This window comes from Petromyzon marinus, chromosome 2 (assembly GCF_048934315.1).
Source record: "Petromyzon marinus isolate PM22_M1 ecotype Great Lakes invasive population chromosome 2, UKy_Petmar_22M1.pri1.0, whole genome shotgun sequence".
Taxonomy (NCBI): domain Eukaryota; kingdom Metazoa; phylum Chordata; class Hyperoartia; order Petromyzontiformes; family Petromyzontidae; genus Petromyzon; species Petromyzon marinus.
In genome coordinates, this window is record NC_133668.1 from 15,625,267 (window position 1) to 15,649,366 (window position 24,100).

Here is a 24,100-nt window from a genome sequence, read left to right on the forward strand (position 1 = left end):
TTTTCACTTATTCCTGGATCCACTCTAATGTAAATATATTATGGTGCATGCGTGTTGGGTGGGAGTTGCATGGGCAGGACCAGAGGTAAACACATTGGCTTTAAAAAGTTTACTGTGCAGTTGAATTTTGGAATTCACATTTAAGGTTTTAGTGGAAATGTCAATAAAGCAGTCCAATGCAAAAATGTACAAAACCCTTTAGGAACTGGAACAGACAATCCCCCTACACTAAGCAATGAACATGTTGGGGTCATCCTTTAGCCCTACTAATGGCACCGCTCTTATTTGGTAACCACATTTGGACACTTGTCAACACAAAGCCTGACTGCTGTGAAATAATTCTACGGGAATTTATCAAGTTTAATGTTAACAAATGAGTGCGGTATCTTCAGGATTACGTAATCAGTACTTTAAAACAGACCATAGCAGGGAACTTAAACAGCAAGATGTGTAATCATACATTGGTCATAATTATGACCCAGCCTTTATCCAGCAGTTAATGAGACAGCCGACTAAAAAACAATCCTCCATGAACTTGGGAGTGTCAAAAAAGTGTTCTCCATGAAATACAAAGCTCGTGTCAAAATCATATACATTTGGAGATGATAACAGCTGCCTTTATTCACATTTCCATAAAGGACAAATTTGCAAGAATGCACTGCGCTACGAGCTGGCTTCATCGGGACTGATGTCCTGGCTGTACAGGTCGGTGAAGAGAGCAGGGAACCAGTACTGCGCTCCCCCAAGTGCCTGCTGGTCGATCCAGGCCAGTCCTTCCCTCAGCAAGTGAGCCTGTGCAACATTTGATGTTCGGTTAGCACAACAACACTAAATGTTTACGAGCTGTGGAAAACCCCCAAAAATGACAGTGTAGATGCTGACAATGGTGAACGTTCAGCCAAACAGTCCTTGAAGCAAGTGGCTCTTGCCAATATATATTTTTGGTTATAAATTACAAGCAGCATTAGCACTGTTACCTTTTAAATTAAACTCGCATTAACAAAAGGCAGGCACTTACCAACACGTGGTTTGTACGCTCCGTTTCCCACTTCAAAGAAGATGTAATTTCCTCAACGCTCACGTAGCCCTTTTTCTGTTATTCGGGTAAAAGCAAAAACAGACATTAACTTGAGCAAAACAATATAACAATCAGGGCAGTCGTGCTACATGTGTGCTGACCTCAGCGATTTGGAGCACTGTGGTATGATCCATGTTGAGCTCAGCAGGAACAGACTGCACCAGGTAGGTTCCACCCATGGGGATCATGCAGAAGCCATTGCCCAGCACCTTGAGCTTTTTTATGGCTCGGATTAGATCATCTCTGTAAACATTGGCATGGGAAGTAGAATAAAGCTACAACAAGAAAGAGTCTCAAGGTAAATTAAAAATTTTCATACAATATTTAATTCGTTTCATTTACTTAACCAGGAATGAAATAAGATGGTGAGATATACAAAACTGAAAGTTTTATATTAAAATATATAATTTTATTCTATTCAAAAACACTTATGCTTGACTCTTGAAAATGTTTGTATTTAAAATGCAACAGCAAAATGTGAGGGTGACAACAAGTACTCTTTAACAGCAGCAAATGCATGTCTTTTGATGGGTATGCTGTTGGGCCATAGGTCATTGAGGGGTTTGAGCACTCACTGACTAAGCTCCTGGCCGTACTTGCCCCTGCTCTTCAGCACACGATTGTGTAGCTCCTCCAGCATCATCAGCCCTAGGGAAATAATTGGGAAAAGAACCATTTACATTTTAGGTTTTAAGTTTTGTTCATGCTTTATTCATAAGTAAAATATACTGGCCAGAGCTGGAGCCAAAACAGAACAGTAATATATTTTTAATGAGACTGGTCAAATTAAAGCTTGCATATGAACGAAGAAGGATCAGAATGGGACATCCGATGGGAGAGCAAAGAAAGGTGCAGTACAGACTATAACTGAAGAAAAATTACCAATCAGCTACCAAACTCACGACTGGCAATACATTTTACTCCAATAACACTAAACAGTACACAGTCAAAGATGATAAACCCAGTACATCAAATACTAACCCCTGGCCAACCTTTCTTAGACTACAGGCTCTTCCGATAATCACCTCGGCAATCACACACTTGATGAATCTTTCATTTGCCACTGGAAAGATTCCAAGCACATCTAAAAAATCAAATAACCACTTCTAATTAAACCATCACGAGCCATCAATGACTCGAACAGCTCCAGATCCATACCTCATTTACCCATCATATTAAACAAATACTGGAAAAACTTTTTGATAAACAGCTTTTCCATCAAAACAATGCTAATAACCTAAATCCGAACCAATCAGGTTTTCACACCAACTATCACATCCCTTATGTGGTGACGGTTCTGGAAAGGAAGGTGGTGGCAGCGATGGGAAAATGGTGGTGGGGAAATTAATTTAAGAATTCTGAATGTGCTTTTAAATTGATTTTTTTTTAAACGAAATTTATGCTTTCAAAAAATGGTGTTGAATTATTTTGTGTTCCATGTAATGGAACCTTGAGCAGTGCTATGTAAGAGCACTGCTGTCCAAGGTGGATGTTATGTTTATTACGTTTGTTTACCCAGATCCTCACCGCCTCTCATTACACTTAACAGGAGGGGGGTTCTGACAAGTTTTTTTCAGAAGGGTGCCATGATTGCGATGTAGACTCAAAAGGAATAATTTTCAGCTAATTTTTCAAATGAAGCAAATGTGGACCATGGTGCCAGCACACAATGGCTTACTCTTGTGAATCACTTCATGGGATCTTTAACGTTTATTGTGAAGCAGATGATGCATATTGTATGGTTAACGCACCTGCAATATTAATCAGGGCGAATGCTGAACTAGAACTGGGAACGTCTGCAACAAGCGGTGAGGTGAATTGCACTACCAGTGGGCTATATCACCGCCTAAAAGTAAAACGCAGTGTTCGGGTAAAATTGAACAGAGGCAGAGTAAGAAGGTTGACTAGAAATTACAGTATCCAGATAATGCAGTGATAGGAGATATTTGTAAAGTTTTTGAAAATAAACATGGAGAATCATCCTCCGATATTGCTCGTGCACCAACCCCAACACCCAATGCACTGCACAGTAAATTAAAATTGGTTCATAGAAATGTGTGGCAATTAACATGAGGGCTAAATTATTTTTTTAATGTTTTCTAAAGTTGCAGTGTTAACTCTTCGGGAAGAAAAATGGCAGGATTTTGTGCAGAGCCGAATATGAAGCCAATATTCGGTGGACCCCTGTTGTATAAATGCTTAAGGCTATGTGTTAAATTGCCAGTCGTAAATGCTTCCCAATATTTAACTGGGAAAACTTGCCTCCATTTCGGTGACGAAGGGCAAGGCAGACTTCCACGATCTGCACACCCAGCTCATAGTAAAAATCTCCCACTCCGAGCATCTCTGACCAGAACCCCTTCCCAGCTGCAGATGATAAGGAACATTTGTTATTCGTGCATGTGCAAATGTGGCCATTCATGTTATGATGCATGGAAATACATCAGCACATTAAGTCCACAGTGAATTACAAAGTTAACATGTGGCACAGGAAGTAATGTTCCACAAGAAAGCATTATTTTGTACACAATATTGATTTTTTTGTTGTTGAACAAGTCCACAATTTAAAGTGCTCAAGCCAATACAATCTGGTAACCCAGCAGTATTTACTACTATAACGAGCCAAGAATGTCTGTCCCGTGCGTGACGTCACTCCACGTCGCATCCCCTACATTAATAATCATGAGCGGGTGACGTCACTCCACGTGTAGCACCCCCTCCCTCAATAATTATATAATCAGCAGGTGACGTCACTCCACATCGAACAGCCCCCCCACATTAATTATGAAGAGGTGACAGTCTTCCACATGGACACCCCCGCCATTAACATTAATTGGCGGGTGACGTCACTCCACATGGGGGGGGGCGAGGCGCCTCCTCCCCCCTCAGCGTCAACTGACAACCCTCACGTCACAGGCAGAACCCTCACGTCACGCAATCTCCGTAACGCTATTGAGACAGAAGTAAAAAGGACGTCATCGTGAACAAGGGATTATAACCTTTAAATGAAATAGGTCTGTGTCACTGCGGCCTTACAAATTGCACACGAATTGATGCAATGAATATCACGTCGCGGTCTGCTTTTTGCTTGCAAGTTTCAGATTTACTGAAATACACCCGTCCTTGGACGGGCAAAAGGCTAGTGTGTTTAGTAAGCACTACGATAATTATGAAACCTAGAAGATCAAACCGGTGTAATGTTTTCTTGCTTAAATAAATGTGGCTGGGTAATATTATTTAAATGTGGAGGAAACGATGGATTTCTCCTTATAAAAAGAAATAGGTGTTCTTCTTTGGCCATACAAAATCCAAGAGCATGCGATGGTATGACTGTGGGTACGAACATGCAAGAGGATCAACGCCAATGGTGGCACACATGTCCTGGAACTGCACTCTGAACTGTGGATTGCGGCGGATCTCCTGCTTATGTTTGCTGGCAAACTCCTCCAGGTTGGTCCTAAAAGTCTCCAGCTGCTTGGACATCTGATGTGAAAGCCACACATTTGCAATGGTAAGATTAATCAAATATTTAACACATTTACATGACAACAACCTTATTTCCACAGTTGCACATTATTTTTTGGTGGACAGCACAACATCACATACCCAACTTGTTAGAGACTGAGGTGTAGCCATATGTTTGAAAAGTTGGATGTGTGAACAATTAGGGGAAATAAGTTAAACCATATACAATTACTGCATTGGGTGTGCAAAGTTAATTGGTCAGTGGGGATATGTGACAGTATATCTTACTTTACTTTATTACAATGAAACAGTATATTTGTTATATGTGTAGACATTTATAATAAAGTAATGTTTAATATTGGAATATGAAATGAAAGATTAAACCTGTGAGAGCTGATCTTCGGCCATGACATTCCCCCTTTCCTTATATCTTGCCTGTAGATAACATACATTGATGCTTTTATTGCATTTTTATACATTTACCTTACATATCACAGGAAATTAGTGACTTGTCTTAATTGCACTTACCATGATGATAAATATATTACACAAAAACATGTTTTGACATATACCAATTAACATGCACTAAGCACAATGCAGTGCTATGTCAACTATTTTTAACCTCACGTTGCCACTTTCATGTGATAAACTCAACACTTAAAAGGAAGCTTTTAATGTTTAATATGCATTTTCTGTGAGCAGTGAGCAGCGTAGACATCACCTCGGCCAGCTTTTTCTTGGCAATGGCTCCAGCACCAACTCCTCTCCGATGCATTGTCACTGGTCAATGTCTGCACAAAGCACACACCATCAGAATGCAATTTCAAATTATTTCCATCAGAGGCGGGCCGTCAGGGACAGCAAGGCCTTCTCTGCTGGCCTAGAGATTGTCAGAATCAGAAAATTATATTTTTATTATTTCATATATATTTTCATTAATGCTGTATGCATTTTACAAAGTTCGTTCCTATCAGTTTATTAAGGTCATTTCATTGCTACTCCCTCCCTCAGTTGCGCTGCTTTCAGTGCAGCTAATAAATTAGAGCTTTTATCCAATCAGCTTTTCCACCTGTGCTGTCTCCGCCTCTCTGGGTGAAAAATCTACCCCGAGGCCTTCAGAATGTCGAGTGAATCCCCTCTGCTGTTGAAGCAAATGGGGACGATGTTGTTGCTTGTCATATTCTTTAACCAATCAGATTTCGAGTTTGCCATGGTGGGCGTGTTCTTTGACACGCCGGAGCCTTCTAGCTGGCCTTGCGCCTACGTCAGCATTGTTCGTGTGGCGTGATGGGAGGGCCAGTTAGCTAACTGAAGTAAAACTAGCTAGCACGTAACGTAGCATCATCTAAGTATTTATTTAAACTTTCTTTCGTGATGTTTAGATTTTGAGATGTAGTGCTTTCGATTTTTTTGTAGGGAAGCCTGTTGAATCCTGATTGTGTTGTGTTTTACGACATTTTTGCTTGCTCGGTGGTCGTACGAGTAAATGTGACTGGTTGTTGTGAGTTTACTCTTGTTTCTTTGGTAATGACATTGATTTGGGCTATGCGATGTCTACTTGTGATGCAGCATCCTGTCACACTGCGTAATAGTGGTACATCCTTGATGGTTTCAGTCACCATGCATTTATATCTCTGCAATTAGTGTATTGTAACTCTCACAGCCTCGTGTTAAATCGCTTTATCCCGCTCGATAAAGGTTACTGTCACGGTGAATATGGGGTGGTTACGTCGAATGACAATAGCCTATAGCCCCTAGTGTCATGGTGAGGTTTATTCGAAGGCGGTTTAATTGAGGCCTAGGTGTAAAATACACGGCCCGTCACTGATTTCCATGCATCATCAATGCCATAAAGGCATGAGGCAGAGTGCAGACGTCACATAAATTCTGAATGCCACATGTATGCTAAATCAAGACCACACTGGAATAATCATCATCATCCGTGATCTATCAACTGCTGGATGAAGGCCTCCCCGTGCCGATCCATCATGGTCCTGCAAAGCCACAATCCAATGCCCTCCTGGGCATGAGCCAGAGACGTCATCACTCTCTTTTCGTTGGTCTTAGGTCTAATTTCAGCCTGCAAGGAGGGACTAGAAGATAACACTTTAAAAAAAAAGATGCAAGAACATGGACGTAGAGGAGCTTTAAACGGAGACAAATTAACATTATCTCGATCTTTATTAAAATCTTCAGATTGCCAAGGGTGTCCGTCCTCAACATATTAAATACAGGAAGTCGTCACAGGCTGGTGGTTACAGTACAGTATATGCAAGTTACACTTTAACATCGCCGGTCTTAACATCACGAATACCACCACCACCACCTACAAGTGCTGTTAGCGAGTAGCAGCGCCGCCTATGAAGACCCACGAACACCACCATCACACTCACCTCCAGTACTCACATCACCACCATCAATGACCATCACTAATACGAGTACCATCACCACTTGCATTCCCACTCGCTCCACCACTGCCATCACCACTCACCTACAACACTAACATGACCACCACTTTCCATCACCAATAACATCACCGCTCGCTCCATCAACTAGCAATAACAATCACCTCCAAGAAATTGCATCGCCACCAAAACCAACGACTCGCCACCATTACCAAATACAAAGATCCCCCGTATAGCCTTGCCAGACGGTCTAGGGCAAGTGCCGTTAGAGAGCACCTATGAAGGCCGGCACGGCACACGAGGGGGTAGGGTGGACATCACCACACCACCAACACCACCACCATCACCACACCACCACCACACCACCAACACCATCACCACACCACCACCACTCACCCCACAACCCTGAGTGACGGCTTCCTCACTCCTCCTGCCTCCGTGCTGTTTTCTCTGCGTCCGCTCGTGGACATGAACGAAGTTGGCGACGGTAGACGATGGTGGTGGTTGTAGTTGTTTATATTTGTGATCCTGTTCACTTTGGATTTTGACTGAGGCCAGGCCACAAACCACGAAGCCAGCAACCTTTAAAGAGTCGTTGGATCGATACAAAGAAATCGTTTCAAGAGTCGGTGTCAACGACAATGCAGTTCTTGGATGATAATGTGGGACTATACTTTTACTTTCCGAGTGGGGTTTTTTTTTCCCCAAACGTTAAGCAAATATTACGTTCGAACATAACGATCGGAACTAGCAATTAAATAACCATATGTTGAGATTCTTGAATCGCATTTATAATCAAGTAAATTGGTGAGAATCGAATCCCACGACGGTGATGCATCGTCAACAAGGCTAACCTTTTAATCATTTACTAAACAGATTTCACAAAGTTTCAGTTTTAATTTATTTTGGTATGGCCCTGTGAGCCATTCGGCTCTTGAATCGGGTGCAACTGCAACAAAAACATGAGCAAGAAAACATCTTAAAGTGACTTCGTGACTTTGTGCAAACAGTAAAATCCAAGAGAAAAACAGCAAAAATATTGCAGAAAAAGCACCGTGCACCACCAACGCTGTGTACAAAAATCCCAGTGGGATGCAAGTCAAACAACAACATAAATTTTGATTTAAAGCTTTCGTGACTGCAGTAATTCATATTCTTAGTTTTTTCGGTAAAGTCACGTTGAAGAGAAACAACAAAATAATAAAATATATATAAAACAATAAAACATTCTCACGACGTTTCGACCATAACTCAAACGGTCGTCTTCAGGTGTGTTGGTTATGAATAACAACATACTCTGGTTCTATTCGGTAAAGTCACGTAGAATAGAACCAAAGAGTATGGATCCTTGAAGTCACGAAAGCTTCAAATCTAGACCAACAACAACAACCACAAGACAACTTTAGATTAAGGCCACCAGTCTAAACTCCGTACTACAACAAAACAAACACGGCCAAACCAAATTTTAAAAAAAGTTGTCGAAATCACCAAACTAAAGCCATAAAAGCAATGTAACGGTGATCATATGGACTTGTAAACCGAATTTTCCCCAATAAACGACACAAACACTTCGGCCGACCCCTTAATCTTACCACCGGTCCAACTCCCCGGGGTTACGGACTCCCGTTGCATCGGCCGATCAAGGGAGCTGTCAACGTTGTACAGGGATAATTGTGTGTTACTCCCTTGCGATGGTGACTTTGCCGGACGAACTTTGTGATTAACAACGGAGGGGGGGAGGCACGGGGGTGACCAAACAGGGTCCGGATTTTGGTCCGTCAATCAATCAGGTAAGGGGGGGAGGTTGGCTGATAGCAGCGCGATTGTCACATTCCGCACCGACAGCAGCTCGCAAAATTCCGGAAGAGTGCACTTTGCCCCCTTTTTCATTCGCTCTCGGTTACTTTGAAACGCGTAAGGCAAAACAACAACAAAAAGACATCTTTTTGATGAACTTCGTGTGAACCACAAAGTCCATTGCGCGATCGAGGCGACATTCGCGAATCGGCGTGCGACGTATCGGAATCGAAGCCCCCCAAACGTCGGAGCGGGGGGGGCGGGGCGCCGAATTCGCCACTTCCGCTCACGCCGAGCTGCCGGCCAATCGCGAGCGGCCGTCCTCGTTGAGTTGAGCGCCAGGAAGCCAATCGCGGTGCGCGTAGCACGGCGGCGGGGGGCGGGGTGGATTTGGTGACCCACGTGTGACCCGCGTGCGACCTCCCCCACCACGAGCGGCTCCATGGCGGCGGCGGTGGTGGTAGCGGCGGCGGCGGCCTCTCGGCGCGGGGTCTCCTTGGCCACCGCTTTTCCCCGCCTCGCCTCCACGCTTTCCGCGAGCACCGCTGAGGTCTCTACGGGAGCCTCTCGTCCTCCCTCTCGTCCTCCCTCTCGCGTCCGTCCGACCCCCGCTCTTCCCCGCCTGGCCTCGCTGACAACTTTGACCCCCCCGAAGATCTCGACAATTTGTCCGACGCCTCGCTCCACAGTCCCCTCCTCTGGGGGTTCTGCGATCACTGCGTTCGTCTCCAGGGTCGGCCCACGTCCGTTTTTGCGCAGTCCTTCCTCGGTTGTACCCCCTCGGGGGGTTTCTACGAGCACCCCGAGCGTCCCCTCGCGTGCCTTTGCAAGCGGAGCCCGTGGTGACGACGAGGAGGATGAGGCGACGAGCGGCGGCAGGAGGAGGAGGAAGAAGAGGTGGGATCCGACCGGTGAGACTGGCCAAGCGGTGACCGGTCTGAAGTAATGAATGGGCGACTGCGTGGGGCGGCATTCATCAGGCAGTCGCTTGAACGTGGCTGATGATAATGAGAATTGCATTTAAAACCGAACAAATTAGCCATTTGTCAAGCCACTGCTGTGGATGAGGGTCGCCCCGGCGCCTAGCTGGTCGTGGAGTTGTTTGACCATACTTCGCCTCGGTCATTGCGAGTTGGTGAAGGAGAGTTGCGTCCAGGACCGTTGCGGATAAACAATCGCTGCTGACATTCGCTAATGGGTTGGGAATCGAACTCCGTTGGCCAAGGTCACATCGGAGGCCAAGAATCAATGCACCATCACTCTTCACCTTCCGGTGGTAGTTATGATTCGCTCTATACAGTAAAGCGTCGTCTGCTGTCATTTTTTGCATTAGGGGGCCCACATTACTGGGCTAAGCGATTCTCAGAAAGCGTGTTGTGCGTGGGACCTGGGATTGGTCGATGATGTGACTGCTGGAGCGGTCCTTGAATGAGCGTTCATTGTAGCGGAGCGCAAACCATTCTTCATCCTGCTGAACGAGCAAGACTGCGCTTCAAGTGCCCATTGACGAGACACCTGGGATGGGGAGACGTGCAAATAAAGCTGTTGAACATTTCAACAAAAATCGGTACTGCACAACTTACTCAATTCGATTATAAATATAATCGCCCCCGACTGCGGAGAAAACGTGGCAGGACCCTCCTGAAAAACGTCTTGAGACTAAGCCTCTCTCGGGTAAACAAATTTAATGACAGCAGAAGAATGGCAAAAGCCTAAGAACGATTTATAACCTTGCACGAAGAGGTTGTTGTAGACTGGTGCAAGGTTGTGATATGCGGTGGTCGGCAGAGAGTAGTTAAAGACAAAAATTATGTTTTTTTATTCTATGCTCCCACGTGTACTCTCCCCAATTTAACCAACCCGCACTAATCAGCATGGTGACCCTATGGTTAAAATAACCCCCACGACCCATCCAGCAATGTACAGTTTTGACGCAATGGTTGTCATGATTCTCAAACACTTGGCTTGTTTTATAGTTGCGTGTGTGTGCATTAATTTGCAGCGACAGAGTCTGGCGAGGACATGGATGAGCAGCAACAACAGCAGCACTTGTCTGAGATGAAAGCCATGCTGGATCCCAGAGCGCATGTGGCGGGGGACATCGTGGGGATGCCTCTGGACGTTCTGGTCGCTGCTCTGCATCAAGAGAATGGACGTGACCTCTGTGTCATTAATGTTCCGCCAGAGCTCAACTACGTGGACTACTTTGTGGTTGTCACTGGGAGCTCAACGCGGCACCTGCGCGCCATGGCCGAATACACGCACAGCTTGGTGCGGTAGCGTGAGCGAGCAGAATCAGAATGTTTAGACTGGAGAAATTCGATGAGCTATGAAGCTCTTTTCACAGATGCCCAGTAGGAGCAGTGGGAGTGGCGTAGCAATCGAGCGTGCAGGCAGTGAAACTGAATCGAGGCCAATGGGCAGAAATGGCCTGAGCCCTGTGTTACAGAGAGATGGAATTGGAAAAGGGGGTCCCATTTCATCCCTTGAACCAATGCTATGACGACCACACTGCCACCGAGGGGTGGAGCAGCTTTTTGTGAGGCTGATGTTTAATGACTTTAGTTTAACAGTGGGGGTTGCCAAGGTTTGACAGCATTTGCAAGTGTTAATTTCCAATACTGTGTTTAAGGCCTTTACTGAAGATGTTTGCAATAGCTTGGAAAAGCAGGGCTTTCCAAAACTCCAATCATGGAGACCCACTACTGTCTATCCACATTTACTGAGTTCATCGGCATGCTGCTCATGTCTGATGATTCTTAAACTCATTCGATGTGATGCAGACAGAATTGATCGAAAGTGAGAGAGATCTTGTGTGCGTATTCCACTTTCAAAAATAATTGGTTAAACTTAAAATAAATTCACGTGGCATACACGTTTATAATTTATAAGGCATGTAGTGTGATTTATATTTAGTTTAATCGGAGATAATTGGCAAATGTGGAAGAGCGAACTGCGGTGGATTTCAAAAACTTGTATCTGCTAAACCCTGTTGTAAATGGTAAAATTGCATTTGCCGGTTAATACCATTACAGCATGTTTTACAATTCCTAATAGCTTGGGTAAATAAAGAGCCAAATATACATTTAGCATGTTTAATGTATTTGGAATGTTTTTGTCCTTCCAACAGTACAAATATCTGAAAATGACAGAGTATGAACATGTACGCATAGAAGGCCACAACACTGACGACTGGATGTGTATAGACTTTGGTAAGTTGTAAATATATTGCAGTCACCAACTACATGAGTTTTATTCCATAAATCTTATCAATGTTATCAAATGCCTTTCTAATATTGGTGTGTACAAAAATGTGCGTGTGCACTTCAATTCAGCTATGGCTCATAGTGATCTGTGTGTGTTTAAAACAGGTAACATTGTCGTTCACTTCATGTTGGAGGATGTGCGTGAGCGCTTGGAGTTGGAGAAGCTTTGGACTTTACGCGAGGACGATGATCAGTTGTCGAGCATCCCATGCGAAACCTTCCCGCTGGAGTTTGTCGGAGACCCTACCGAGTTCTTTAAGCAAGAGGTGCTCGCAAAGAAGACCACCCCACATGCTCCCTTGGGGTGAATGAACAAAAGTTGAATTTGTGAATTTTGCCAAGAATATGTAACATTTGTTCATGCCAGCCTTGTGGCACCGTTGTAAGTTCTGTTATATATTATTTGCGAAATAAACGTTTCCCGTTTTTAGTTTCTTGCACTTTGTATGCTTGTATTTTTGAATGCATAACATCGACATCTCAATCACACTGCACAGTTTCATAAATGTACAACACCATGCACAAATGCTGTCACCAGTGTTTTATTCAAACGTAAAATAGTTTTTTGCAATACACGTAGATTGTATCAAACTGCATATTTTTTTATCACCAAAACAAATGTGCCTTATTCAAGAAATCCCTTGGCTTGCATTACCTGTAATTTTAAAACATTGAAAATGGAATAAAAGTATTCAAAACAAAGTTATTCTTGATGAAATTCCAAACATAGGGAAACAAGCAATGAATACCGTTTCAACAGCATAATGAAACTTTTTTTTATCTTGGAACCTACACAGGGTTGGGTGGCTTATTATTCGATTACCTAGGAGCTAACCGCGCCCCTGCTGTTTGAGCCACTCCAGGAAGTTCTTGGCTGACATTCTGTCGAGCATCACGTTCATGTCATTGGTGAAGCTGCCGTCCGAGTGTCGCTTCTCCAAATTCGCGCCGGCCTGCGCATCCACCCTATGGCACAAACACCAACACAGATGATCCTATATATTTAACAGGCTTCTGGGTAAATGCTGCTCGTGAGCACTTATGAAGGCCAACGTGGCATGCCATGCATTGTGTCCAACTACCGACGTCTCCCCCGTGCTGATGTTTACAACTGCATCAGGTCATCATGACAGACGACCTGGATGGGGAGGGTAGTCCAGCACACGTGTGAGATGTGTGCGTATATATTTATTATTGAGGGAGTGAAGATTTAGGAGTGACGCTGATTCTTGCCCCCGCAATAAGTGCATTACATTGCATGCCGTTTTTATTTTTCATGAACGCAATTCATCATGTGACCTCTACAGCCCTGAGAGGTGTATGTGTGTTTAACTTATGTCGCACCATACGTAGGCAAATGTGCTCATCGGAGGTGCGCATTTCAATGCTAAAATAAACCGCAATGTTAAAATAATTGTTGGATTGTGAGCCCAAATTGTAACATTAGCGTGTTGCTTGCGCAGCTTGCTTTGCTTGGAACCCTTATAAGCAGTTGCATTTGGAGGCTTGCCCCCTCTTTTCTCTCTGCCTAATGAAGACCGCTTGTGTTGCAATCGAAACGTCGTGGGTTTTTTGCTTTTATTATTGTTTTAAATTTGCATTAATAGGGTTTTTCCCCTTTTTTTCTGGCAACAAAACTGAAACCTTTTTACAAGGATTCATGTCTGCATTAACCACAATACCTGCAGTCAAAATGCAAACAAAAAACATACTATGATAATATATGCATTGTCCTTGAAACTGATTGGTCCACACCAAGGGACGGCTTTCTTTTGAGCCTCGACCCAATTGGTCGAGCACCAATTGGTCGAGCACCAATTGGTCGAGCACCAATTGGTCGAGCACCAATTGGGCGAGCACCAATTGGTCGAGCACCAATTGGGTCGAGGCTCAAAAGAAAGCCGTCCCTTGGTGTGGACCAATCAGTTTCAAGGACAATGCATATATTATCATATATTATCATAGTATGTTTTTTGTTTGCATTTTGACTGCAGGTATTGTGGTTAATGCAGACATGAATCCTTGTAAAAAGGTTTCAGTTTTGTTGCCAGAAAAAAGGGGAAAAAGCCTATTATTACATTTTGGTACTGGCAAAGGAGGTCTAATGATGTATTTGTATTATTTAAATGTAACTATTATTTTTTAGTTTTCTATCTACGTGACTTTACCCAAAGAACCAATAATATAATTGGTTGGTACACAAGGGAGTGAATGATAAATGTTTTCTCTGGATTATAAGATGTACTTTTTCCCCTCTATTTGAAAGCAAGAGTTGGTGGTGCACATTGTAATCTAGTAGATGTGATCAGATTTGTATACATTTTTTGACACTGAACACAAGTTAGACATCATTATCAATACTGTACATCCTATGAGCACTTACATTGCTTTTATGGCTTTATTTTGGTGATTTCGAAAACGTTTTTTGGTTTGGTCATGTTTGTTTGTTGTAGTATGGAGTTAGACTTATGGTCTTAATGTAAGTTGTCTTGTGGTTGTTGTTGTTTGACTTGCATCCCACTGGGATTTTTGCACACAGCGTTGGTGTACGGTGCTTTTTCAGGAATATTTTGCTGTTTTTTCCTGGATTTTCTGTTTGCAAAGTCACACATAGTCACTTTAAGATGTTTTCTTGTTCATGTTTTAGTTTTTTGTTTGTTGCGGTTGCACCCGATTCAAGAGCCGAATGGCTCACAGGGCTATACCAAATAAATGAAAACTGAAATGAAACTGAAAATTGAAACATCCTATAATCACCCAGGAACGTCATTAATGCTCGTGACGTCACTCTACCTCGACCAGCCCCCCTCATTAATATTCATGAGCAGGTGCCGCCCTGAAAATGGACACCTCACCCCTCATTAATAATCATGAACGGTTGACGTCACTCCATATTGGGTACCCCCCCCCCCCACCGTGCGTCCTTACGTCACTCCACAAGCAGAAAGGTGGAGCGGAAACAAAATTTTTGCGGCACAATTGCTTGCACTTTGCCACTATTATATAAAGTAATCTACGTGTCACCTTATGTAACGTGCCAAACACGTCTTGTGTGTCACGTCACTCCACATGCGGCCCCTCCACTCATAAATATTCACGTGTCGCTGCATTTCATTTCCACTAAAGCTGAGGAAGTTGGAGCCACTATTTCTGCTTTCGTAACGCAAATTCACCCATCTTTATAGAGAGCTAACCATCACATTAATGCACCGTCACATCGCACCGCATCTCCTGGATTCATTTCCTCCCTCGCCACGTCTAACAAGAGGGCGGTCAACTTTACGCTTCCAAATGATGCTGAAATGAATAATGTTATGCTAAAAATCAACATTTTTCAGCTGCTTTGCGGCCATTGACTCCGAATTACAATTGTTTGCAACCCCGGCGGGCTAAAGCGGAAAACGACTACGTCTCAGAGCACTGCACCTAAAGTCCTTGAGTGTCCCTTTAATAGTGGCATAGCGGCACTGCGTCACCTGTGTTTTATCACATTGTTGCGTGCAACAATCACTGCCAATCACTTGCAGTGCTGCAGTCTAATACTGGCGAGGTGTTTCATGGCTTCCTTTTGTGCTACATTAACTCACATTAATACAGTGCTACAGTTACATGCACGACGGTATTTTATTACTTTTACTGGTAGGAACCTCCTGGTTACACCAGCAGCCCACAGGGGATTATTGTGTCCGTCCGTCCGTCGTGTATCCAAAAATGGGAGGGGTGGGGCTGGGTGGGGAGGGGAGGGTGGGGAGGGAGGGGCTGGGTGGGGAGGGTGGGGAGGGGCTGGGTGGGGAGGGGCTGGTCACCCCGTGGTGCCCTTATAAAACTCAACGTTTAACCTACTCACGCCGGCTTGTGCCCGCCCTCACATTCGGGCATATTTGCGGAATACACCACGAGGTGGTGCCGCCGTTGACCCTGGCCATTGACCGAGCAACCCAACGTTCCTACCAATATTCCCCGCCATTACATTCGGCCAATTAACAATCGTTAGCGACGACAGCACTCCGCAAGGCAGAAACGTGGAGCGCGAAATAAAAATTTGTTTAGACACAAATGACATTTTTTAACGTCCATTGTCCCCTCTTTATCTAGAGCTAACCAGACAATTCCACGCCACATCCCACTGCACTTTCTGCTTTCATTTATTTATTCGCCACGTCAAACAAATGCAAGGTCAACTTTACGTTTGCAAATTATGCTAAAATGAACATTTCTCTGCCGTTTTGTCTCCATTGCCTACTATTCAAATTGTTTGCTACTCCGGCGAGCTACAACACACCATAAGTAAGTCTCAGAGCACTGCACCTAAAGTTATTGCGTTTGTTTAGGCGCAATAGACATTTTATAACGCATATTGCTCCTTCTTTACGGCGACATTTCTCGGTGATTTTACCGATATTGTATCGATTTCCAATTTATTTCAAACACAACGACCGAAAGCAGAAGATAATAAAGTATCAGAACAGTGAATTTTAACAAATTGAAGGTCAGTTATATAGAGTGCTACAGTGACATGAAGTGAGGTGTTTTATGACATCATTTTGTGCAATAATTACTACCATTGATACAGTGCTACAGTCAAATGCAGTGAAGTGTTTGATGACATTCTTTCGTGCAAGATTCACTGCCATTAAATGTACACAAGATACAATTATACTCTGCTCGATTTTTTCGTAAATATTACCGCTTCCGTCCTAGCAAAGATGCTAGAGATTACATTTCTATTTCAACAGAGATCTGAGATACGCAACAATACATTTCGCGAATCACGCCTGGCACATAAAAAGCCCCGTGTTATTCATTTCCCATTCTAAGTGTTTTGACTGCCCTTAATGCCATGTGTTCATTGTCCACAATGTGTGACCGTCCCCACCCAAGAGAAGACTGCTAGGATCCATACTCTTTGGTTCTATTGGGTAAAGTCACGTAGGTGAAAATAAAATAACAAAAAATCACGACGTTTCGGCCACAACACAAGCGGCCTTCATCAGGTGAAGGGACGAGGCTGTCTGGAGGACAGCGCTGGAGTGAGAAAAGCCACGCTCAGATCACAAGCTTAAAGGTCACAAGCTTAAAGGTCGTGATCTGAGCGTGGCTTTTCTCACTCCAGCGCTGTCCTCCAGACAGTCTCGTCCCTTCACCTGATGAAGGCCGCTTGTGTTGTGGCCGAAACGTCGTGATTTTTTGTTATTTTATTTTCACCTACGTGACTTTACCCAATGGAACCAAAGAGTAAAGTCACCACACACTTACCCGCCGCGCTTTGTGTTCAAGAGCCAGGTCACAAAGTCCTTGGCCTGCTTCACATCCAGGTGTTTGCTGTAGTCGCTCGTGAAGGAGCCCTGTGAGTGGCGGTTGGCGAGTGAAATCTCTGCGCTGCATTGTGCAAAAACAAAACAAAACCCCCCACTATTAATGTCTTCCCAATAGAAATAAGATTAGTATTTTGTTACCCTGTCTGATCACCTAAACACACCACCACTTATATTAATATACATTAAGATAATGTGAGTAAAATCACATGCATTTGATCACTGACCAAACATTGCAGAATATCAAAACCATGGCTGTCCATTACACAGCAGGCGAGCATCGCATTCTCACACCCATCCGATGCTCCGAGTGTGTTCCCACACGGCACACGATTTACCATCGCACCTGAGGTCACCGTCGTCTGTCTCGTGTGGCACCAGTGACGCCAAGGTGAGGCCGAGCAGCATCATGAACATGTACGACAGCAGGGTGCCTGAAGCGTTCGACATTCTTCTTGGAGGAGAGTTCTAGCAGAGGACGCAAAAGAAGCAACGTGTGTGTAGAGGAGTGCAATATGCGGTGCGCACAGTTGACCGAGGGCAACTGAGGGCAAGCAGGTGGGCGTGTGCAACATGGGACAGGTCCGCCACCTAATTAAGGGGCGAAGCGGGCGCAAACCGGGTCGACCGGTTGTGCACGCTGACACCGGAGGTGTTGCCAGGGAGACGGGAGATAAGGGTTAATTAATGGGCTGGCAGGCGCCAGCCTGGCTGGCCTTAAAGAGACACACGAGAGCTCTCGGATAATTGGCCGGAGGATATAAGGAAGTGTGTGTGAGCGGAGTGAGAGAGTCGTTGCAGGGGACAAGAGCGAAGAGATCTCGCCGCTGCCGCTCAAGCCGTCAACAGACCTCAACCCTCACGAGTCGTCGGGCGGGTGATGGTTGACCCCCCTCGCCCGGGACAGATGAGTGAGTGGTTCTGAGGGAGAGTAGGCGAGGGCAGCGGTGGAGTTGGAGAAGACGCTGTGTGCTGATACGCTGTGTGCAGAGACGCTGTGTGCAGAGACGCTGTGTGCGAAGACGCTGTGTGCGAGGACGCTGTGTGCGAAGACGCTGTGTACGAGGACGCTGTGTGCGAAGACGCTGTGTGCGAGGACCCTGTGTGCGAAGACGCTGTGTGCGAGGACCCTGTGTGCGAAGACGCTGTGTGCGAGGACCCTGTGTGCGAAGACGCTGTGTGCGAGAACGCTGTGTGCGAAGACGCTGTGTGCGACGACGCTGTGTGCGGAGTCGCTGTGTGCGAGGACGCTGTGTGCGGAGTCGCTGAGAGCAGGCTAAGTGAGGTACAGAATAGATAGGAACGGGGAGAAGTTGAGTATACGTGACCGTACAGATAGTTATAGGTGCGCCTACAACTGGTGCAAGAATAGGTGACTAAAGTGTAAGCAGGTGACCTGTTACAACGTGTCAGTCTGAGTGATGTTACAAAACACTACACGTGTATTCTAATCGGCTTGTATTAATAGATTTCTGATTTTTCATTAAAGGCTCATTCATAGACCCTTTTGTTGTGTCGAACAAATTATTGGCAATGACAAGCAATATAATTTTGAGTAATGCAAAAAGCTGGTGGGCTTTTGACAAGTTCCTAAATCACAGTTGCTGAACGTTTAATTTTTAGAATCAATTGTAAGAGTTAATTGAGTAGTTACTTACGAGGCTGGATACATTTTTCATTTTGTTTGTTTATATACGTATGCTGGCAATGCAGTGAGTGTCTGTACAACATTTAGATTAGAATATAGCCATTGAATATTGGGAAACATTCAATTTATATTTACTGTAGGTATGCATCAAATCAAGATTAATGATAGATTCTTGAGCAAAATCCAAATCAAATGTTATATTTTACAGTAATTAACAAATTTTGATTTAAAGCTTCTGTGACTGCAGGGATTCATATTCTTGGTTCTTTCGGTAAAGTCAAGTAGAAGAGAAACAAGTGACATCTATATAATTGTACAACACCGGATTAAATTATATAACATTAGTTTAAGTTATCTTAAGATTATGCGATAGCAAAACATTCTGAAACGGATGCAAATATTGAATGATTTGCATACCATGCAGTGGTATCAATGGTTTTGCATACCAGTGATTCACTGCCAGGTGTAGTTTGCTACATGCCCTTATAGTGGACGGCATGAACGGTATTACTTCATGTAAAACATTACAGCCTTTTGTCAATCCATTGCTGGATGAAGACCTCCCCCACTCCATATCGGCCATGGGGTTTATTTCACTGTACTTCACCATGCTGGTCATTGTAAGTTGGTGAAAGGTAAACCCAAAATTGTTCAGTTATTCATCTTGTCAGGTACAGTTGTGAGTGCACTCTGCTAACCACTGGGCCACCACTCCCCCCCCCCCCCCCCACATTTACTCAATATAACCTTTCATAGTAAATGCTGTACAATTCATACACCGTATTACCATATTCCTGTAGGCTTACTATGGAAGACAGTGCATGCCTATCTGGTTTGACGCATTCTAACGAAGAAGCTTGTGTGTCGTTTCCTGTGCACGGCACTTACACTTCAGAGGTGCAGATCTCAGTGGAGTCGTCTTCTGTGGTGACTGAAAGGCTGAGTCAAGGAGCTCGTAGCAAGCACAGGACAGATCCTGTTTATATCCGTCTCCGAGGCAGTGTCCCGACCCTCTCATTCGTACTAAACTGATTTGCTTTCTGATTATTTACAATAAATTAAACACGACACGTTGTATGCATTAACCACTTCTAGCAGATTTGTTTTGGGGGGGGGGGGGGGGGGATCAATACATTTCTCTAGTAATGCAAATAAAAAGTTTCTGCTTCAACTGATCCAGGTTTGTATCATTTATTTTCAGTCGACATATGGTCACAAACACAGATAAAGTTTTATAGGAAGTATAAAATGTAGGTTACATTTACAAAACGTAAAAAAAGTATTTATAATGGGTAATGACTGCAAAATACGTAGATTGCTGTTTATATTGTGTCAACATATAACACTGACTCAAAATATATAATTTGGACTACCACCTCGTCTTAAATTAAACAGAATTAATTAAACATAAAGGATTGCTTATATTCTTAGTTCTTTTGGTAAAGTCACGTTGAAGGGAAACAACAAAATAATAATATATATTATATATATAAATATATATATTATATATATATTTTATATATATAAAATATATTTTATATATATTTTATTACTGCAGTCACGAAAGCTTTAAATCAGGATTGCTTATGTTACTAGAGTATGTATACTTGAGGGGCGCTGTGTAAAAACTTGACAAATTACAAAATGTCATTGACCAGAAAGTAGGATTTTAATAAGAACAGGTTAATTCCTGTACATTTGTGAAGACACTTAAATTATTGAGTTTGTTTCGCAACTATCTGTGGAGAGAAACAATAAAAAAGTAGATTCGAAAGTGTTTCAATGAAAATGGTGTGGGTTATCGGAGTAATATGTGTTGGTTATCGAGCTTTTTTTCCAGGACAACTCTGAATTAAGCTTTTTTTTCTTCTGAAAAGAACCGAGTGCAACAGGTATCAATACATTTTATGGGATTTTTTTTTATTACGAATCTCATTCTAACTATTTGGGTCCACGCAAGCACAGACTGAGGATTATATGGCGGATGACCAGGCAGGGTTTAGGAAAGACTAGCTTTACTACCCGGCTTCGCCTGAGACTTGGATTCTTGTCTTGGATTAATACAAGGCCTACGCGGAGGGTTGGGGGAGGTGACGTCAGCAGGCACACTGCGTGACGTCAGCAGGCACACTGCGTGACGCTGCCGCTTGCGGGTGACATCACAGATGTGACGTATGGTGACGTATGGCACATTTCATTAAAGGGTGTTTAAAAAAAAAGTTTTTGTACATATTACTTGTTTTTGTATTCTATTTTATACCTACGTGACTTTACCCAAATAACCAAAGAGTATAGACACATTCACAAATTTCCCTTTTATATATAGATAGGAATACATTACATAGCATCTTAATGTGAAGGCTTATAGCAGAGAAAGCAAAGAGAAAGAATAGGCTGGTTTACACATGTTTAATAGATTTCCAGAAAGCATTCAATACAACAAAGCACATAACGTGGACAAAATTAAGATCATACGGAGTAGGGAAAAGACTGACACATTCTGCAGGATATAGGTGAAAGGTCAAAGTCAGCGGTAAAGTTTGGACAGGAAATAGGAGACTAGTTCCCTACAACAATGGGTATGATACTATCACCAAACAACTTTCATCACCTACTTGAAAAGAGTGATAGATGCCATTCAGGAACATGGCACAGGCATATCTGTACAAGGAGAAATAATAAAGAACCTGAGATTCGCGGACAACATAGATCTGATGGAAGAAAGTTGCGTAATATTGCTGGAAAGTGTTCATATGCTGTATAAGTAAGAGAAGGATGCAGGACTGAGGATTAACGTGTAAAAGACAAAGATGATGGTGTTCGGAAGGGAGGACATTGAGAAGAAGTAATACTAGAAATCAGCAAGATTTTGAAAGTAAAGGAATTCTAATACAGTACGCAGGAAGTCTACTGACATGGGACAACGACTGCACAAAGACATACGAGCGAGGATCGCAAAGGCAAAATGAGTAATTGCAGGATTCAATAACATCTGGAGAAGCAAGCAAATCAGCTACAAGACCAAACTGAACATCTTAAGCACATGCGTGTCAGTACAGCTTTGTATGGCTACGAGACTTGGACGTTAAAAATATTTACAAAGATAAGATATTGGCATTTGAAATGTATTGCTATAGAATTAAAACTGGACCCAAATAATGACCAACGTAGAAGTAAGAACAAGGTTGCACATAGAAGAAGACAACCTGATGATGCGGGCAGTGATGAGAAGGAAATTGCCACTACTTGGACACACATGTAGGATAGACAACAACAGGAAAATGTAAAAGTCTGTTCGGATAAAAAATAGGAGCCGGAAAGAAAGACCTCACAGAAAATGGCTTGACAGCATAAGAGATTGGTGCCTGAAAGATGTGCACTATTTGAGCATATTGCTCCAAGACATAGTCTTGTGGAAACAACGAAACGTGCAGTGGACACCTACGGACTATCTGCCTATGGATCGTGATGATGATGATGCACGCATCTTTCTTCATGTCGCAATCAAACTGATCGAAGTTCTCTGGTTTCAGCCATACTTGTTTTCATGGGGACCCAACAGAACATCTCACAAATTGAGTGAGTGTGGTTCTGAACAGAACCCTGGCTGGCCAGGGAGTGCGGGATTATCATCTGCACTGGCTTGAAAATAGCCGACAACTGCGTTTAACCGCATAGGATGTTGTGTGCATAGTCCGTGCAAATCGACAGGTTGTTTTGTGAAGCGACTATCCATTTGGTACGACCCATTAAGTCCCATAACTTCCTTGCAAAGTGCAGCAGCGAAGCATTAGTAATGGGGCTTTTAGAAGAATCAACAAAATATGGCAAGGGAAGATTAACTTATCATTGCCTTGTCTGAAACGTGTTGTAATATGTTTCATATTACTCATACACACATATGTCGTTTGTGCCATAATCTAAACAAATCGTTTGCTTTTCTGGTCACCCTTACGGCTGCCTACCAGAGATTCCGGTTCAGGGTTTACTACTCTGGAGGGAATTTCTCGCTATAAATTTCAGCTCTGCCCAACACCCCCCCCCCCTATTTGAAATTTGATGTCAAGTATATTTTATATATATTCTTTGGTTCTTTCGGTAATGTCACATAAAAAATATAATGGTGAGCGCAAAAGGCAGGTATTGAAAGTTGTAATCTAAACTCTTACAACACATCTAAGTAGCTGTCGCCTGATGAAGCTAGTTGTAATTACTCGCGAAACGTCGTACTCAGACTGTAAATGTTGTGGCTTTATTCTCCAACACACCGGTGTGCTGTACTAGTGACGAATTGGCATGTTCTGTTTACGTGACAACCCTTACTAGTTGGCTGTGTCGGGTGGTGGCTGGTTTTAACGATACATCAATATATTTACGTGATCTAACCCAAAACCTCTATTATGGATGATATTGGTCGCGAAAGCCTACGTGTTAAACAGTTGTGGGAGTGTTCACATTTGGGATTTGGCCTGTGATCTCCATACAGTGGTTGACTCTTTTCAATTATGTCACCGGGTATTTAAAGTCTGCTTTACAGCATACATCGTGCTTTGGTATTTCTTGTCTCCTTGGAGAAACTAACTGCCACAGCAGTTTGTGCTCTGTTTGCTTGGCTGCACAACTACCGATCAACACATAATCAAACACCCCCCCATAACAAATTAACAATTGTGCACAATGAGACAGCCTGTGGAGTCACAGTTTATACTTTCTGATGCACATTTCCCATTAGAAGCCTTGGCGCCAGTTTCTGAAGATTGCAAAAAAGACGTGGACCCTAATGTCCCAGCGGTGACGCATCCTGCCCATCCCCACACTGGCTGGGGCGAACATCTGGTATCATTGAGGTCACCATGAACTGAGAAAGACAATTCTCTCAAGCACAAATGGCTTCTGAGGTTATTTTCTGTCCACAGAACTAAATAAAACATCACGAATGAATGCACAGATGAGACCATATCACTCCAAAACTCAGTTCCCAACGCAACTCCCAAAAATCTAATTTGTAAATTATGAGAAGCACTTATGACAAAAAACAGTGCAGGCCGGAAAACAATAATTTTCAAACAAGACACGAAAATGGGTAAAACGTGCTCTGCCTTTGTCCCTGATGCAACGTTGATGGT

The 24,100-nt window shown here is 43.4% G+C and overlaps 3 protein-coding genes across 5 annotated transcripts; 1 reads left to right on the forward strand and 2 right to left on the reverse strand.

Annotated features, from left to right (window-relative positions):
- Window positions 1–94: 94 nt before the first annotated feature.
- Window positions 95–8,804, reverse strand: SNF8 (SNF8 subunit of ESCRT-II). 3 transcript variants are annotated; one of them, XM_032961200.2, is made up of 10 exons: window positions 8,541–8,804; window positions 7,345–7,530; window positions 5,265–5,334; window positions 4,928–4,978; window positions 4,423–4,561; window positions 3,341–3,445; window positions 1,654–1,726; window positions 1,180–1,321; window positions 1,019–1,093; window positions 95–792 (listed from the first exon to the last, which is right to left on the reverse strand). In XM_032961200.2, exons 3-10 carry the CDS (start codon window positions 5,316–5,318, stop codon window positions 664–666), a joined length of 768 nt encoding a protein of 255 aa, XP_032817091.1. In that variant the 5' UTR covers window positions 5,319–5,334; window positions 7,345–7,530; window positions 8,541–8,804; the 3' UTR covers window positions 95–663. The 3 variants fall into 3 exon arrangements, with proteins under 3 accessions (XP_032817091.1, XP_032817082.1, XP_075926725.1); XM_032961191.2 differs by having other exon boundaries at window positions 7,345–7,897; XM_076070610.1 differs by lacking the exons at window positions 7,345–7,530; window positions 8,541–8,804 and adding an exon at window positions 7,113–7,137.
- Window positions 8,805–9,125: 321 nt separating this feature from the next.
- Window positions 9,126–12,445, forward strand: MALSU1 (mitochondrial assembly of ribosomal large subunit 1). The gene is made up of 4 exons (XM_032961163.2): window positions 9,126–9,656; window positions 10,748–11,016; window positions 11,876–11,957; window positions 12,117–12,445. The coding sequence occupies exons 1-4, from the start codon at window positions 9,188–9,190 to the stop codon at window positions 12,317–12,319; spliced, it is 1,023 nt and encodes a 340-aa protein (XP_032817054.2). The 5' UTR covers window positions 9,126–9,187; the 3' UTR covers window positions 12,320–12,445.
- Window positions 12,446–12,625: 180 nt separating this feature from the next.
- Window positions 12,626–20,072, reverse strand: LOC103091771 (glucagon-2). Its single transcript, XM_032961221.2, has 4 exons — window positions 19,863–20,072; window positions 17,673–17,794; window positions 17,268–17,390; window positions 12,626–12,977 (listed from the first exon to the last, which is right to left on the reverse strand). The coding sequence occupies exons 2-4, from the start codon at window positions 17,774–17,776 to the stop codon at window positions 12,842–12,844; spliced, it is 363 nt and encodes a 120-aa protein (XP_032817112.1). The 5' UTR covers window positions 17,777–17,794; window positions 19,863–20,072; the 3' UTR covers window positions 12,626–12,841.
- Between the last annotated feature and the right edge of the window lie 4,028 nt (window positions 20,073–24,100).

What these genes read in the sequence shown, in the direction of transcription:
- LOC103091771 (XM_032961221.2), bottom strand. Translation starts at nt 17,776, where the DNA reads ATGTCGAACGCTTCAGGCACCCTGCTGTCGTACATGTTCATGATGCTG. An exon ending in ACAGACGACGGTGACCTCAG is followed by an intron (nt 17,391 to 17,672) that starts GTGCGATGGTAA and finishes TGCACAATGCAG; the next exon opens with CGCAGAGATTTCACTCGCCA. An exon ending in TTGAACACAAAGCGCGGCGG is followed by an intron (nt 12,978 to 17,267) that starts GTAAGTGTGTGG and finishes TTTGTGCCATAG; the next exon opens with GGTGGATGCGCAGGCCGGCG.
- SNF8 (XM_032961200.2), bottom strand. Translation starts at nt 5,318, where the DNA reads ATGCATCGGAGAGGAGTTGGTGCTGGAGCCATTGCCAAGAAAAAGCTG. An exon ending in CCTTCGTCACCGAAATGGAG is followed by an intron (nt 1,727 to 3,340) that starts GCAAGTTTTCCC and finishes TTATTTCCCTAG; the next exon opens with GGCTGATGATGCTGGAGGAG. An exon ending in TACGGCCAGGAGCTTAGTCA is followed by an intron (nt 1,322 to 1,653) that starts GTGAGTGCTCAA and finishes CAATGTTTACAG; the next exon opens with AGATGATCTAATCCGAGCCA.
- MALSU1 (XM_032961163.2), top strand. Translation starts at nt 9,188, where the DNA reads ATGGCGGCGGCGGTGGTGGTAGCGGCGGCGGCGGCCTCTCGGCGCGGG. An exon ending in GAAGAGGTGGGATCCGACCG is followed by an intron (nt 9,657 to 10,747) that starts GTGAGACTGGCC and finishes ATTAATTTGCAG; the next exon opens with CGACAGAGTCTGGCGAGGAC. An exon ending in CTGGATGTGTATAGACTTTG is followed by an intron (nt 11,958 to 12,116) that starts GTAAGTTGTAAA and finishes TGTTTAAAACAG; the next exon opens with GTAACATTGTCGTTCACTTC.